At 34.1% G+C, this 17219-nt stretch overlaps 1 protein-coding gene across 2 annotated transcripts; it reads right to left on the bottom strand.

Moving 5' to 3' along the window:
* Window position 1: 1 nt before the first annotated feature.
* LOC101738057 (pickpocket protein 28) lies at window positions 2-15496 on the bottom strand. Of its 2 annotated transcripts, XM_038019460.2 has the most exons (15): window positions 14777-15496; window positions 12127-12322; window positions 11819-12007; window positions 11236-11365; window positions 10480-10601; window positions 9778-9883; window positions 8444-8598; window positions 7536-7647; window positions 6514-6606; window positions 6015-6154; window positions 4588-4718; window positions 3884-3943; window positions 3305-3512; window positions 2762-2935; window positions 2-1907 (listed from the first exon to the last, which is right to left on the bottom strand). In XM_038019460.2, the coding sequence occupies exons 2-15, from the start codon at window positions 12237-12239 to the stop codon at window positions 1805-1807; spliced, it is 1836 nt and encodes a 611-aa protein (XP_037875388.1). In that variant the 5' UTR covers window positions 12240-12322; window positions 14777-15496; the 3' UTR covers window positions 2-1804. The 2 variants fall into 2 exon arrangements, with proteins under 2 accessions (XP_037875388.1, XP_012550656.2); XM_012695202.4 differs by lacking the exons at window positions 12127-12322; window positions 14777-15496 and adding an exon at window positions 12358-12683.
* Window positions 15497-17219: the final 1723 nt, after the last annotated feature.

The following is a 17219-nucleotide window of genomic DNA, read 5'->3' on the forward strand; positions in this document are numbered from 1 at the left end:
ATTTTAATTCAATTTCATAATTTATTTATTAAGTTTTTCAAGTGTCACATGTAATTAATTAAATCAATATTTATAGTTTTAACAGAATCCGGCGTGTATGTTCATTGAAGAAAAGTAATTAGAATAGAAAGGAGGTACCTAAAAAGAGCAATAGAACAGAAATCAGCGATTAGATCTGATTTTAGAATTGTTTTTATCTGTCTGTCTGTTTGTTCGCGCACATGTCCGGAACTACAGAACGGATTTTCATGTAATATTCACAGGTAAATAATTAATTTGGAGCAGAATTAAGGCTTGAGAATTAGGATTTTAAAAAAATGGCACAAAGAAACTATCACCATTTATCGGTTTTTGTAATTTATTTAAAAAAATGTTTATGATGTTCAGTAATTTAATACTATTAATATGAAAGTAACCCTCACTCAAATCAAATCAAATCAAAAAAATTCAACTTAAATGAAAGTACATACTTGTTGAACGTCAAAAGAACTACCGCCAATTCACAAGAACTAGCCTCCGTCCTGAGAAGAATTGGCAAGAAACTCAGCGGGCATGTCTTTTTTTTTAATATTAGATTTTGTTTACTATTAGATTTTTTATTTAATTTTTTTTTTTTTAAATATTAATTTTTACAATGAGTATTATAACGTAACAATTATTATAATATTAAAATGCCCGGAGCGAGCAACTCATTCCCACTTTGTGCAATCTTCTAGATAATCATTGACTTTATAGTAAGCTTTATTGCACAGATGTTCTTTAATAGTTTTCTTAAACCTATGTATATGTAGGTTCTGAACATCTTGTGGGATTTTGTTGTACAGGCGCACAGACAAACGCCCGAATGAATTTCGTATCTTATGTAACCTACTCATCGGCACAACAAGCTTATGTTTGTTATCTATCTGAGTTTCAGTGAACCGATATTGACAAATTTTGCTATGGAAATAGTTTGAACCCTGGGTAAGGAAAAATTAGTTGCTAAGCCCGGGACAGAAAGCTAGTTTCACAAAAGTTTTAATATAAAGTGACACGAAAATAGAACGAAATAATTGACATGCTTCCTCCTTACATCCTATTCCCTAGTGTTGAGGGTCCTGATTTTTACGGAGCATTTTTGTTCGGATTATGTTCCTCCATTCTATCCTGTCCTCTGCACAGTGGATAGCGACATTGATGCTGGAGTCCAATGTCGTCTTAATGAGATGCCTAGTTTTTCCAGGATTGATGCGTTGGTCCGATGTAACTTCCAAGAAATTGCTTTTTCCGCAGCATGACCGCAGCACCATGTCTCAAATGCGTCGACCCGACTTCGATCAGCCTTCTTTAGAGTCCATGTCTCCGCCCCATATTATAACATAGAAAAGACCAAACTTGTCACAAGTTTACGCTTGGTTTTTATGGAAATGTGTCTATCGGACCAGATGCGATCGAAACAGGGCCCTTTTTGCTATACCGGTACGTTATCCGGTAATTTCCATTAGTGTCTGTTTAATTTTTTTTTACAAATTGCATTTTTTTGTGAAAATATCTTAATATTCTTGTGGTGATGTAGTGCAAATAATAAGCACTTTGCTTAAAAATTACATACTACCTACATTTTTGCATTTTAATTTTGTAATTACAACCGTTCAAAAATGCAAAACATGAAAAATGCAGTAAATTTCAATTTAAATAGATAGAGGCATAAAATTGTTACATGATAAGAATATAACGCATTCTAGAGCAAAATAGTAGACTAGAGAAATACAAAGTTAATCATTTAAAAAACTAGATTTAATCCTAACAAGCAAGCAAGATCTTTTTATTCATTTGATGATTTGTAGAACTCGGGACTGGTGAGATTATCTTTTGGGAAATTCATCATCTGTTTTTTGTTTTTTCGCTTGAAGAGGACACAGATGATTCTGGAAATGAATAAAAATATATTGTTACATTTGATATATTATTATACCTACTTAGTTTTAATTTGATTTTATTATTTATATTTATTTATTAACGGTTTCTACAGAAACAATTTTTATCAACGATTTTATCGTATCCTGATATTGTAGAAGTGTAAAGTATCGTAATGATTGAACTCTGTATAAATTAGTAAAAGACCAGAATATTATTTATTCAACTTGCAATTGCGACATATTTCGTTGCAAATCAAGTTTACTTATTTTTACCGTTTACATGTTTCTTCATGATAACATTATGTCAGGCCATATAGTTAGTTAATCATTTAAGGATATTCGTTAAGATCATCCTGCTTGAGATAGCAGATGCGATGTATGAAATTGCATTTCATATGAAATATCAAATGCTACTTGTGAAATGTGTCATGCCTACTGCTTATCTATTTGAAAGAACAAATAAACAAATATAACATAATAATATATCAACGGCCGTCTGGTGTAGTGGTAAGTGACTTACTCCTAGTACAGGCTTGCACGCTTAAAAGGAGACTCCAATCATTGTATTGTTTTGACTCGTTTTTAAAAATAAAGTAATTTTATATTTTTTTGTACCACACAAGGGGTTCGCGGGTTCGAATCCCGCCAAGGGAAGATATTTGTATGAGAAATTTAAAATGTCTTTTCCAAGGTTGTTGTTATGGATGTATATTAAATACATGCATGTGTATAATAAAAATCTTACATTTATTTCCGTTATGTGGTACCTGTAACACAAGTTCTTTACGAACTTAGTACGGGACCAGTTAACGCGGCGCGATTGTTAGTAAATATTTATTTATTATTTATATAGAGTTACAAACCTTAAGGATAAAAAGTATACTATTTCGATGAGGCTCAAAAACGAGAAACCCATGAACAGACCCAGCAGACCTCCGCTGTTGGCCAGGAAGTCTGTTTGACCGTAAAGTTCCGATCGTCTCGATGTTATGAATTGTGCTTCTTTAAAGAATATCATAATTCGAGCGTAGCTGACACTGAAATTTTTGTAATAATTAACTCTTATTTGCCCTTGAAAGACCGTCTGAATGAATTCAAGACAAATCCCATCATTTATGATCAGCACACAGACATCTTTTGCTGAACATAGGTTTACCAAGGTTCGCCACTATGACCGGTACTACGCAGCACGTATTTAGCGGAATCCGTTGACGTTTAGTAAGTCTTCGGTCCAATTTATGGGAGGGCCTACCCACGCTGCTGTTGCTGATGCGGCCTTAGCCACGTTAGCCCCAGCGGTCAATTTATTCTTAGATTTAATATGCCTTACCCAATGCTACTTGAACCTCGTTATTTTGCAAGTGAAATTTTTTAAAACTATATTTGTTTAGTCCGTCAAAACTTACTCTTTTACAAATTCAGAAACATTATATCTAAAGGCTCTGAAAAGCGCAAGGCAGTCGAAATCCGCCTGGGATGTTTCAGCTTCATATTCTATGGAGGTGCAGGATGGAAGGCAGTCGCATTTTGCGGACACCTTCTTTGCGTTGTCTAGAGCATCAGCATCGAATGAGTCGTCCAAACCAGTTTCTATCGCTATCGTCACAAGATCCACTGAAACCGCATAGTTAATTGAATTATGTTTCTGAACGACTTCCCATAATGGAATAATTTACAAAATGAAAAGTTACGTAAGTACTAAATAATGGTGGCACATATTGCTCGGATAGGTACCGTCTTGTCTTTAATCTACCGCGGAACAATCATGCCTTCTAGTTTTAAGCCCGGGGGACAGCCGTTTTAAAACACAAACTACGACTTAATGTCTAAAGTAGGGTGGCAGCGGTTACGTAATGATATCTCTATGGGCTTCGGTAAGCACTTCATATTGGCCGTTGTTTGTCAGTTTGTGTAAATAATTAACTAAACAAATAAATAAACAGTTCGAAATACTTAATCTTTGTAACTGAAATTGTTTTACTTACTTTGAGCATGTTTTATGCACGGCATGCTGCCCGCGTTGCACACGGACATGTTAGAATCATCTAGAACATTCAACATTATTTACATTACGAAGCTTGTGGGATTATCAAACAATATTGTCAGGGCCAGATTTAAACTTAATGCCGTTCCTGGGCACCGGAAAAAAATCCGCCCCAATACTGGAATTTCACCTAAACTTATAATAGTTTTTATATATTTTATTGCGGAAACATAAATAAATACTTGTTTTTTTTTCTAACAATTATAAATTTTGACTAAGGGTGGCGCATAGTTAATTTACATAAAAAAAAGTTAAAATTCTTTTAATACAGAAAACAGAAAAATCAGTTATTATTTTAAATCTCTAAGGAAATAAATAGATTAAATAATTTTGATTATTATTATTATTATTACCAAAAGTGCCAAATTGAATTTCTTGAATTATCAATTAAAAAGAAAATTATTAATTATTAGAATTAATTAATTATATTGAGCAATCTCGATAAGACTAAAAAAATTTTTATACTTTCAAAATTTTGCCGCCCTTAAAAATTTGCCGCCCTGGATACTTGTCCCGAATGCCCCTTGTGTAAATCCACCACTGAATATTGTTTTGGAAATTATTTATAGGAAAGACACACTGTATTAGAAAGTCGGTAGACTAATTCAAATCATTCTAATTTAGGGTTAAAAAAAACGAACTTACGTGGCATCCCGAAATGTACACAGCCGCATCTCGTATACGTGAAGTTGGATAAACATTCCATCTCACAGTTAGCTTGTGTATACACTTTGAAGTAGCGGAGATAGCGTTCATTCGGGAAATAACATAGACGCCTGTCAACATATTAATCTTTTAGCTGTTAAATGTGGCTCTTGGTTTACGATTCTGTAGAAAAGTCTTAAGAATATCCTTTAAGCTGCACTGTACTAACACTGCACTTGCTAGTCAAATTCTTTTTCTGAACTAGGTAAAGGTTTGCTGTGGTTTTGTTTGCTATTAAAAGTACTAACCTATTTTAATTGTATTTTCTTCACAATTTCAGGAAATTGATTTATTAGCGCGGAACCTTAATCATTTTAATAAAATAACTAGCGTAAGCTATAGCACCAAGTATCTATACTAATATTATAAAGCTGAAGAGTTTGGTTTGTTTGTTTGGTTGAACGTGCTAACCTCAGGAACTACTGATCGATTTGAAAAATTCTTTCAGTGTTAGATAGCCCATTTTATAAACACATATAACACTGAAAGAGTTTAAGGCTATAGGCTATATAACACTACACAGAGACCAAATAAGAGCGGAACACTAATAAAGAATGTTACAAAATCGGGTTTTTTTTCTCCTTATGAGAGCTTCCGCTGTGGCTTCGGAAACGGTAAAAGTGTCGCTAAAATAATGTATGACAGAATTGTTCCCCTATAAAAGTTCTAAAAAAAGTCCGCGACAGCATATTATTATGTCTATATTTTAAGGTTGGCTCACTATAACCTTTTTTATGCTAACAAAATTTGTTCTAAAATAAAGAATTATTTGTGAAGGTGTTTTATAAAGATGATATTAATCCTTTAACCCTTTCTTTAAAAAAAAAGAAAAAAGGATTATCAGAATCGGTTCAAGCATTCTCGAGAAATCGGTACATACAAAAATAAAAAAAGGTAAAAAAATTGGTGGTCGAATCGGTAGCCTCCTCTTTTGAAGTCGGTTAAAAAGCATGATTGTGGTACCTTAAATGGCTCCTTAACATTCTATTATTAAAAAATATTTTCACCTCATACGTAAATAAAGTCGCGGGCAAAAGCTAGTCTAACAATAAAATCAGTTCAGCATTTTGGAAGATTCTGCGAAACAGAAAGACGCTAAAAATATTGTTTCTATTAATACTCGTATATTCAAGTGCAAATAGTATGTAACAGCTGTTATTTTGACAACAAAGATTTTTATTTATATAGTATCATTTAGATTTATATAGGGAATGAAATATTCGAATTTGTTGTTATTGTCGATAAATTATTAATTTATTCTGTAAAAAAAAAAAAAAAAGTGCCAATCGAAACTTCGACGATAATTTATTTATTACTCGGTAAGTAAACTCTTAGACTAAATGTGATCATTTTATTCATTATTTTACCTTTTCGCTTCGTATGGTCGTAATCCTTCCGAAGTCGTCATCATTTTAGGTTTCACAGCTACCACAACTTCTTGTGATAATGGAGATCGGAAATACTGCTGCGATACTCTTGGCAGTTCTGCTGGGTTGTGCAGCAATATCTTGAAATTTTAATATATAAAGTATTTACGATGAAATTTCGATGAACTTTAACATCCTACTACTAACTTTAATAACCTAGTCGCCCACTGGCCATCTCTACGCTGACCACATATACCGGTTTTGTGTTTTCTGCATCCACCATATTCCCAGGAAAAGTTTTCGGTTTATCTTTTGCGAGTCTTAGCCTGCTAATACACGGACGCCATTCAAGAAGGCGACCCCAGCGGATGAATTGTCTTCATTTTTGCATTTCAGAACGTAAATGGTAAGTGAGCACATTTCATCAAACTAAAACTATAATGACTTCAAAAAAATTGCGACTGTTTTAAAGCATTATCAACTCATTTACGAAACTTACTTTAAATCCTTGGACGGGACCTTTACAAAGGTAGTCAAGATCAAGATTTGCAGCTTTCAATAACATCGTCAATCCAGATTTTGCTCCGTACCCCTGAAAATGTAAGCATCAAGTAGCAAGTGGACGGGCGTAAAACTCATGCCAAATTGCTATGCAGCATATTAAGAGGACGTGGAGCGCCGACACCGCATATTATGGGAGGATAAGAAGAAGTGGAAGAATATGTTATGGCGGTAAACGATGAACTTAATTAATAATAGTTTTATTAGTTAATTACGTAGTAGTAGGTTCCTTTATTCCTCATAGTTTTTTACTGATAGTAGAACCTCTTGTGAGTTCGCACCGGTAGGTATACCACGGGTAGTGGTACCCCACCAACCCGCCTATTTCTGCCGTGAAGCAGTAATGCGTTTCGGTTTAAAGGGCGGGGCAGCCGTTGTAACAATACTGAGACCTTAGAACTTATATCTTAAGGTGAGTGGCGCATTTACGTTGTAAATGTCTATGGGTTCCAGTTAACACCAGGTGGGCTGTGAGCTCGTCCACCCATCTAAGCAATAAAATAAAATTTCAGTTATTGGAATACATATTTAATAGTGGGATGAAATTTAATTTACATTCATAATCGAGTGGGTGGCCTAGACGAGCACTATCCCTTTTCTTCCCATGGGTGTCGTTAAAAACAATGTTCGGATTCACGTGTGTTTTCTCAGTGTTATACCAAGTTCGCCAATCGCCATTTATACTGGTGGTGAGGCGTATTGTAAGTCCACACGAGTAGAGACCAATGTCCTGTCTATTTTGGCCGCGAAGTACTCTTCCGTCCGGTTCGAAGAGTAGGACAGCCGTTTTACCATTCAATTGAACCTTCAAGTTCGTTTTTTAAGATGGACGCATTCAGGTTTTGATCTGTATGGGCTACCGGTAACCACTTTATACCATGTAGCCTACTGACGAGCCGTTCACTCGTTCGCCCATTTAGGAATAAAAATATGTACTATTAATAATGAATAAATACTCACAGATCCTCGGTGCGGGTAAGTTTCTATGGGGGTGTTTGGCTCATAGCCGCCATCTAAAGACCATGACCCCACGAGGTTTTCGTGCTCTAAATATCGATAGTCGCTGTGCAAACTATATATAGATGAGATATTAAGTTATTAATTTAATTAATTCGTTTACGTTAGCTAACATAAAAACATATATGAACAATATAACGATAAAATATGAATAAGAAGTCGTTGACTGGGCACGTTGCAATGGATATAAAACTCCAGCAGAGTTAACGTCAAGTGTGCGCTCGGTCGTAAAACTCATGTCAAACACAGCATGATATTAGAATATATAAAACGAAACGCTGCGCCGATCCCACAATGTGAGATAAGGGCAAGAAGAAGAAAATGGTTACGGTGGCTGAAACAGGTGATAATAGGCAACCTTTGCCTATTTATAATAATAGTGGTGAATGTTTTTTTTTATTAGATAATTTGGAAGCTAGTGGTTTGGGCAGTTATCTTAATTCCAGGGGTTTGATTTTTTTTCAAACGTTAGAACCTCCTCGAATCCTGAGGCTAAATGGGAATTAATATACATCAAATTACATCTACTTTATGTACTGACTGGTGGTAAGACCTCTTGTGAGTCAGCACATGTGGTAGGTACCAGCACCCCGCCTATTTCTGCCGTGAAGCTGTAATGCGTTTCGGTTTGAAGGGTGGGGTAGCCGTTGTAACAATATTGGGACCTTAGAACTTATATTTCAATGTAGGTGGCGCATTTACGTTGTAGATATCTATGGACTCCAGTAACCACTTAACGCCAGGTAGGCTGTGAGCTCGTTCACCCATTTAAGAAATAAATATATATATATATATATATGTATATATAAAATTGGTTTAGTAAATATGAAGACAAAAAAAACAATACTTACTTCTCAGTTCGGAAAAGTTCATCGTTTCCTAGAGTATTGAAAGTGTAACATAGGCCTTCCTCGGTAATTATCGGCGAGAATAAATCGGAGCAGTTGGGTTTCGTTATGTCTTTCCATTTGCAACCTAAGAATACATCCGTGAGATTTGGCGAAATCTAAAGAAACAAGGAATAATAATACGTAACTCACCAATACCAAGTATTATATTTAAGAGAGTTTAATACATTAGTAAGGGGGTAAGGGGAGATCGGAATGCTACCTTCACCGGCCCTATTGTCAACCCCACCTGCACGCGCCGGATGGCGGCGGCGACCATCAGCTTGCCGTGGTGCTCCCTGCTAGAAAACCAACGGGGCAATGGCGACCGAGCAATGGCGGTTATAACCTTACACACCCGTCACGGCAACCTGTATGGAAGAGGCGTCAGAAACCTTGGGGATCAAATGCCCCCTAAAATGCTGGTGCAGAAGGCAGCGGGAAACCACTGCACTAATTTCCCACGAGAGTCACGAGCAGGTCGTATATCCGACTTATGTATGACCACGACAACTCTGTCAAGAGTGTACGAATAGAAAGAAAATAATACATTAGTTTAAAACTGAAATTTAAAGGTAGTATTTTCTTGTTACGGTTTCGTATAATTAATTCGCATAAAATTAAGAAACGTATGGGTTCACGAAATAAGAATAATAAATACGACAAGCATTTTGTATTTTGGCTGTCGTTCGTTGATTATTAACAAAATCGTTAATTATGAACGATTTTGTTAATAATTATTATTTTTCGTATGCGATGTTGTAGTAGTTCAACTGTTGTTTCGGCTTCGCGTTTCGACCTTTGCTAAATACATAAATTGGTGAATTAAGTAAAAAAATAGTGTTTTATAAAGTAAAAATACGAATAAACTTAATTATTCATGTTACGATTAGATTATTATAAACTTTGCTTCTTTTTTACCATGAATAAAGCTTTACCTATAATTCTCCGATTTTTATCAATATATCTACATCCATTTATTTATTTATTTAAACATCAAAATTGAAGAGCCTGAATGGTCGAAAATTTTTGGAGAGAGTTTTCAACGCTAGGCAGTAGGGACCACTTTTCATCAGCTAAGCCGTAAACTATCCTTTGCCGCCTTACTGTCGATAGAGGTTTCATCGTAAATTTTTGGATTGTCTTGTAAGCATAAATTAAAAAGAAAATAGAGTATGGAAATGTTAAGGAGAGTATTACCGTTATTGTTACGATAAAGCACTGAAACGTTGCACGATCGACCTACAGATTATAACTAATCATGCTCTGAATTTAAATTTAAAAAATACAGAACTTACCTCCGTTATGTGATTGACCAATTCATATCCAGACGAAGTTTTCCGACCCTTTCGTGGTGCTAAGTGATCGTCGCAAACCATAGACACATCTTCGAAAAGGTGTCGTCTAAAATAACACTAATTATACAAATCTTGAAAAGTGGTTTTGTAACTTAACCTTTAAACTTAAAGCTATATTGACACTTTATGATGTCAGATTGATATATCAGACAGATATTGGCACAATGGTGGTGGTATCATACATACACAATACTCATTTTGAATGCCACTACCAATCGCGAGACTCAAGGGGGAGGTCTCATTATACTGGACAACAGTAGCAAAAATAAGCGTACTTCTCAATGGCTTTATTTATTGTACCTAGTTAAACAGCCCACGAGAACGCCGAGTTGTAACATACTCTTCCAATTAAAGTATTTTAGAACTACATGGTCTGGAATTTGGGATTTAGGAATATACCAACCAACTGGTAGTAGTTGGTGAGTACTATATTATAACTACTAATAATAGGTATCTACTACTAGGTACTAACTACGGATCGGTGATTACGAAATAGTAGCAGATCGCTAAAAGATACGGAGTCACTGTTATCTTTTGATTAATTCTAGGACCTATTTATTCAAACCGGCTTAAATATTTACGACTGGTACAAAAGTCGTACAAGGTGCTGTTTTTTTTTTAAATATTAATAAAACTACTTACTCTTGTTCCGTAAGATTTGAGTACGTTTCAGTATTGTTATAAAGATGATAGTATTCTGTGAAATTAAATTTCCTTTGCATAGCTTTCGTTTCAAAACACAGTGTTACAGCCGGATAAGGTATCTGAAATGGTTTAAACTCTGAAAGTAAATGTAGCCGTAGGATACGCGAAACTAGTCGCTAAAATTTGAAATAGCTTTTATTTTTCTAAAAATACTAGGTTTAGCTCGGCTAATTAAAAATCCTTCCAGTCACACGTGTATATTTTAGGTGACGTCAGTTATTGGTTTGTCACTTAATTTTCTTCGCAATTGTATAGCGTCACATAGGCATCTCACATTACAATTATTGTAGTATTGGAAATTAAATTCTAATAAACGATAGATTGTTTTTTTGTTTTATTGCTTAGATGGGTGGACGAGCTCACAGCCCATCTGGTTAGTGGTTACTGGAGCCCATAGACATCCACAACGTAAATGCGCCACCCACCTTGAGATATACAAGATCTAAGGTCTCAAATATAATTACAGCGGCTGCCTCACCCTTCAAACTGAAACGCATTACTGCTTCACAGCAGAAATAGGTTGGGTGGTGGTACCTACCCGTGCGTACTCACAAAAGGTTCTACCACTAGTTGTGAGTTACGGACAGACAAAACGATGGGCGGGATGTGCCTAGACATTATGAGGATTTCTTAGCTGTTTGAGCCCGAAAACCTAAAAACTGCGACGTCATTATAAACCATTATTGTCTTTACCTGGTACACAGGTGTCGGATTTTCCGCAAAGCTAACGATGACGGGATTCACGTTCCATTTATTCCACAGTTTTCCTATTAGTCCAGCGCAAATCACTAAACAGCAGATGAATGCAAACAACCAAAATATTCTGAAATTAAATTAAAAAGAAAAATATGCAAGTTTTACTGGACTTTGTAATGAGTTCGTATACCTTTTGACAATACGTAAAGTCGGATGAACATTTTTAAGCATCATTTTTTTTTTGTTTTATGTACTTTTATTTTGCTAGTTGTAGGCGGACAGACGAATCCTTAAAACATAAGGTAGAAATGTCAGTTGTGTTGTATGGTGATCACCTCACCATTCAAGTTCGAACACATAACACAATTCAATCGGGAGGCCGTTCGTAAACTGTAAATAAGTCAAATCTACTGCTACGACATAGATGAGTAGGTACATTTCCTGCTGACACTCCTTCGCGAATAACGAACAAATTATAAGACAAAATTAGCTGCAGAAATGGAAAAGCGCAAAATTATAATAATATATGAATGTATTATATGTAATAACGATATTTTAAATGCTAATTATGAACATTTACTTCTCAACTATAGTCCGTTCCTTTTCACCGATGTACTTAAGACCGTGCAGATTTGAATTCGCTGTGTAATCTATGATGTAGTCTTTGATAAAATTTGATTTCTTAGGTTTATCCTTGAAGTTCAGGTATTCGTTTATCTCACGGCTTTTCTCCAAATCATGGTCAGGGATCCTTCCGGTGCTTCCGGATCTGTAAGATTAACAATATATTAATAGCCCTTTCCATACCTACATAATTGTAAAATAAGCTTTAAGGCATTCGTTTGATATAATCCTCCGTCGTCTTCTTTTAATTTATAACTTAAATACCTGTCATAAGAACAGAAGTTCTCTCTACTATCTGGAACCAAAGCATTCATCCGCGTACCATTCGAGTTGACAAGAAGCGACTTAGCTGTGTTTCGGGCATTCCCGACTTTCATTATTGGCAGTATCCACTCACCACCAGGCAGAACGTATGGTCTTTTTTTTTCATCGTCCGTATGAGAGAACTTAAATTGTATAACTAAAAAATAACGAAAAAAGTTATGCAACGTCTACCTCGAGTGTCGTCTCATGGCGGCTGCAGCAAACGATATGAAGAGAAGTTTTACTAAAGTTTTAATTGAACTATCCCCCAAAAGGCGTTGTCGTTAGTCCAGGCCCAAGGGAGCCGGTGTTTCAATTACGAAATTAAATTCATGTTATACTTATTATAGCGTTTACAGTAAAAAATTAAGGAAAAAACACTTAGTTTTGCATGTCACATTCAAAACACATGTCTTCTGGGAAAATATTCGTAATTCTTCGTAATTGAATTGTCGATGAAAAATGAAAGAGAATGGTAATTGTAATTACATTTTGTAGTTTCGCTACACAAAATTCATAGGATTATGACATTTAAGTATATAAAAAAGTAATGAGTATGAGTTGCGTATTTTTTTACAACAACAACAATATTATTAGTGAATAATTTAACTTAAATTACGAGTACAGTGTTTTCATAGTCAATCTGATAATAAAATGTTAATAATAAGCTTTCATGTAATAATGGATCCTAAAAACCATAGAATTGAGATAGAAATTTTAATTAAAGTAATTAGTAGACGTTTTTAACTTCATAGTCCGAAAGCTGTCCCACTTTAGGGTTCCGAAGCCTAATGACGAATAATAAATTTGAATCAAACACAGTGTAAGAGAAAATGTTTTTATTGTAAAAAAAAGCGTGGGGTGCTTTTCAGGATATTATCAAAATAACCCTTCTACTCATATATGTTCATAAAATATTTATAACTATTGATACCATGCACCCCACGCCTTTTTTACAATAAAATTATTTTTTCTTACACTATTTTTAATTCAAATTTATTAAAATTTATTTTCTATTTTTTAGTTGGATTTTCAATAAAAGCGTATTATTTTGTTTTTTTCAAAACTATTAATTATTTTTCGTTTTTTAGTTTCAATTCAATTTGTTCAATCAGTCGATAACTTATCCGAGAAATAGGTGATCGGCTCGCCTACTACCAAGGGAAACTTCCGTTCTTGGTCTTGACGCAGACACTCCGGGTCTCAGAAAAACAAAAAATCTAGCTAATCCTGATTATCCTAGTAAGGATAACGGATCAAACTAAAAAAAATATTGAATTGTCATCGGTCCTTAATAACTATGCCAAATTTCAAGTTAATCCGACGTTTTGAAGGGGGTAAAAATCATGTTCAAAGATTCCGTTACATACATACTAACATACGTCTGAAGCTAATAAAAGCGTATTAAAACAGGACTCAGATGATTTCCTTCAGTTTATTTAGATGTCTGTCTAGATGTCACGATTACCTATGAATAATTTTGAATAAGAAATACGAATATGATGTCAATTTTAAAAGCCATTAAGCTGTGGAACTTTTCATAAATTACAACACATTTCTAAATAAAGTCATTTGGCATGTAGGTGTATCTACGAAATCCATGTATGGTTTATCCAAATTACGAAAACAGTAGGTAATTTAATTTGTTATTATATTTGCTTGAAGAAATGAAACAACATTATATTATTACATTAAAATATCTGTGTTTTAAAACAAATCGAGTGGACATTAAAGTTTTGTATTGTTAAATGAGTCTTGAATAAGATTATTATTATTATTCAAATATATATTTTTTGTAAAAGAATTATGATGTATCTCTAAGGGCGTATCTAAGTGTCCTTTTTCTGTCTCACCGAACGTTAAGTTTAAATAAAAACGTTTTGGGATAATACGGACTGTAAAGTAAGTTTTCAGTGAAAATCATAAGAAATAAGTAAGTTTAGTTTACATTTTGCTTAATTCTTAAGAAATTATTATGATTTAAATAAAGTATCATTATTAGGTATACCAAAATTGTATTTATAACACAGGCCCAGCCTTCGTTGACTTTACAATATCTTTACACAGTTAAATAAAATTTACATCTAGAATATTCTGGCACAAATCTTAGAAACTAATTATTGAACTAAACTATAATAGATATATTGCTCAACGAGTTTTGTTCCATTAAAACTACGTACTTTTGCGGTTTAATATCGCATTTTTCGCAGTTTTGAATACTTATTAGTTTGGAGGACTACGGTATTATTCGTCGACATTTGGATAACTAACATCGCTAAATATTATAATTGCTAACTACCCTACAATTTTCAATATTTTCAATTTCTCATTTTATTTTGGTGTTTACTGACTTTTGTACAAAAAAATAACGAATCTTATCATGAGGTCTAGCAGTATGTTTGACTTTGGGTTCACAAAGAGATAATCTCAGTTATTGTTAGAATTTTATATACATTGAGTATTCAAAAAGTCAGTAATAGCAAATTGAAAAAAAAAAACTCAGTACACAATACGTGTTCGTGCAAATTACGCACTGTAAAAAACAAATATTTTATATCATACACAGGGGCATTAACGTAGCTAAGTTGGAATAGTGAAAACTTATTTATACCTTCGTTCGATTAACCTGTCTCACAATCCGAATTCCAAACCCAAGGTGGGTTTAGTGTTACAGCTGGATACATAAAGTTGTTAGTGACATAAAGCTTAAATCAATCCTGTGTAGATGGCGGTGTATAGGGTTTTGTGAATGGAACTATGACAATATAAATTTATTATTTAAATCCATTTTTAAAGTACTTTTTGACCGCTGTTTATGCCCCAAATACTGTCATCTGTTAACAAAACTTTACAATAGTGTTTCTTAACCATAGACCTATATAGTAGGGACACGACATATTGTTCTATACGTACAATTGCTTATATAAATAGCACCCATTTTGAAGGCACACACATAAACATATATCTATCTCGTTCTTACTCAGCACTTTAACTCGCAAGAAAACAATATAACAGTATTTCAGTGCGTACATAAAATGAAACATGAATATACGTAAATGTCTCCGTCTCCGTCTAATGAGGCCGAAAATCCGCCATGTTTTGCGCGCCAAATGTCATTGTCACGTCAGTTCGGCCGTCTGTTTTGGGTTGTACATTATTTATTGACTTTCATGTCGATTTAATATGATTGCTTATATAAAATTTCTAATTTTATCATGCTTAAAACGTACATAAATAATAATTAAAACATATTTTATAGGATCTCAAGAAGGTCGATGCCCCAAAACTATTATCTATATATATTTAAATTCATTATGGAGCCCTCATCCGAAACATGGATTATACGCTTAATAATATATTTGAATCCGAAATATCGGATACCATTTTTCGGTCGGAATCTATTCATCATGACACTAATCATAAATACCTCTTTAAAATATTATGTCATCAAAACATATTTAGACATTCTGTTTAGATATTTCGGGAAAAAGGCTATCGACAAAATCTCTTCGGAACTATTTAAATAAAATAGTTTTATTCCGCAGTGAGTAAAACACTATTGTAAATTCGTTAAATATTTATTAATTAAGTGATTTTAGAGAGGAAGTCACAAGGAATAACTTTGTAATTTCATTAACGAATAAATGTTCTGTAGGTGTTTTTTGTTATCAGGCGGTCCCTTGATAAGTTTAAAACTTGAATCACTCTCAAGTGAGAGTGATTCAAATGGTGCGGTGCACCTTCCTTGAGGTGCACTGCGGTAGTCTGTTGCGGACTTTAGAGTCAGCAAAACAATTAAAATAGATTGTAATAGTCTAAGAAAAACACGTACTCAAAATACGATAACATTCAGCATGCTAGAAATGGGCTGATGGCACTGTACTATGCCATATCTTTATGTTTTGCGGCAAACGACAACTTTATAAAATCAGTGTAGCAAATTTTTAAAATCGTCATATCGTTTACTTGGAAAATTTGAAGCACAAACTCGTCTTAGATTTCACATAATATCTAAATCACATCATCTTTGCACATAACAATATACTTAATTCCTATTAAAGTATAATTTCTACAAATACATTCATACTCAACAATATTTAAAATAAGCCAAGAACGTTTATCGATAAAACCTACTAACATTAAAATCTTCTGGGCAGCACTAAAGCCGCCATGTTTTGTGGCCAGATGACGTCACAGTGGCACGAATTTTTTGTTGACGTTTCATTTCCATAGGTTTCCTACTTCAATGTTCTTAACCCAACTTTACTAAACCAATCACGTCATATGTGGAGAATCGATGTGCATAATGTGATTATCTCGTACATAGTAGTTGCAATTATTGTGCTAACTTTATTCACAGGATTTGTAAATAAAGTAAGATTATCACACAAAAAGGATAATCGTTGCTAATTTTTATACTGACTAATTTTAAAACTTTACTAAATAACAAATAAAATTAAGATTATACAAACGATTGTTGTCCTCTAATATATGAAGTCTAGCTACAATAAGAATTTGAATGATAAATTAATATGAATATTATTATGTATATTAATAGTAAATATTAACTAGGTCTGTAACTAAAATTTTTTTTTATTTCGTTGCATAAATAAGTGAGCTTCAAAGTCCATCTGGTGTAATTGGTGTAAATTGGTTACCGGAGTCCATAGACATCATAGCGCGTATCCGAGATATGAGATTTACGTCAATTAAACAATATAAATATGTGGTAGATTCTGCGAAGCACTGCTCTTGATAGGGCCAGTGTTAGCAACACTCCCAGTTTGAGCCCCGTGAGCTCACCTAGGGTGCGTTCCACTAAGCGTTCACAACGATCACGCTCACCACCGCAATTTTTCCCGTTCCACTTGCTTGTGAGCGTTACTGTCGTAAACTCAAGTGGAATGGATTATAGAGCGTTTTGAGCGCAGACGTAAAAAATACAAACGGCGAATTAATAATAAGATTTAAGAGGTTAGGCTATAATCTGTAAGCTTTGAAAATAAAATTAATTCATTTTTGTTTAAATCGATTTATATTGAAAAAAATTATTA

Source organism: Bombyx mori, chromosome 3 (assembly GCF_030269925.1).
Source record: "Bombyx mori chromosome 3, ASM3026992v2".
NCBI lineage: Eukaryota > Metazoa > Arthropoda > Insecta > Lepidoptera > Bombycidae > Bombyx > Bombyx mori.

Excerpts from the sequence above, each read along its gene's own strand:
- LOC101738057 (XM_038019460.2), bottom strand. The coding sequence starts at position 12,239 with ATGAAAGTCGGGAATGCCCGAAACACAGCTAAGTCGCTTCTTGTCAAC. Across the intron at positions 8,599-9,777 it reads TGGTCAATCACATAACGGAG|ATTTCGCCAAATCTCACGGA; the intron begins GTAAGTTCTGTA and ends TTGTTTCTTTAG. Across the intron at positions 6,155-6,513 it reads GTCCCGTCCAAGGATTTAAA|ATATTGCTGCACAACCCAGC; the intron begins GTAAGTTTCGTA and ends TAAAATTTCAAG.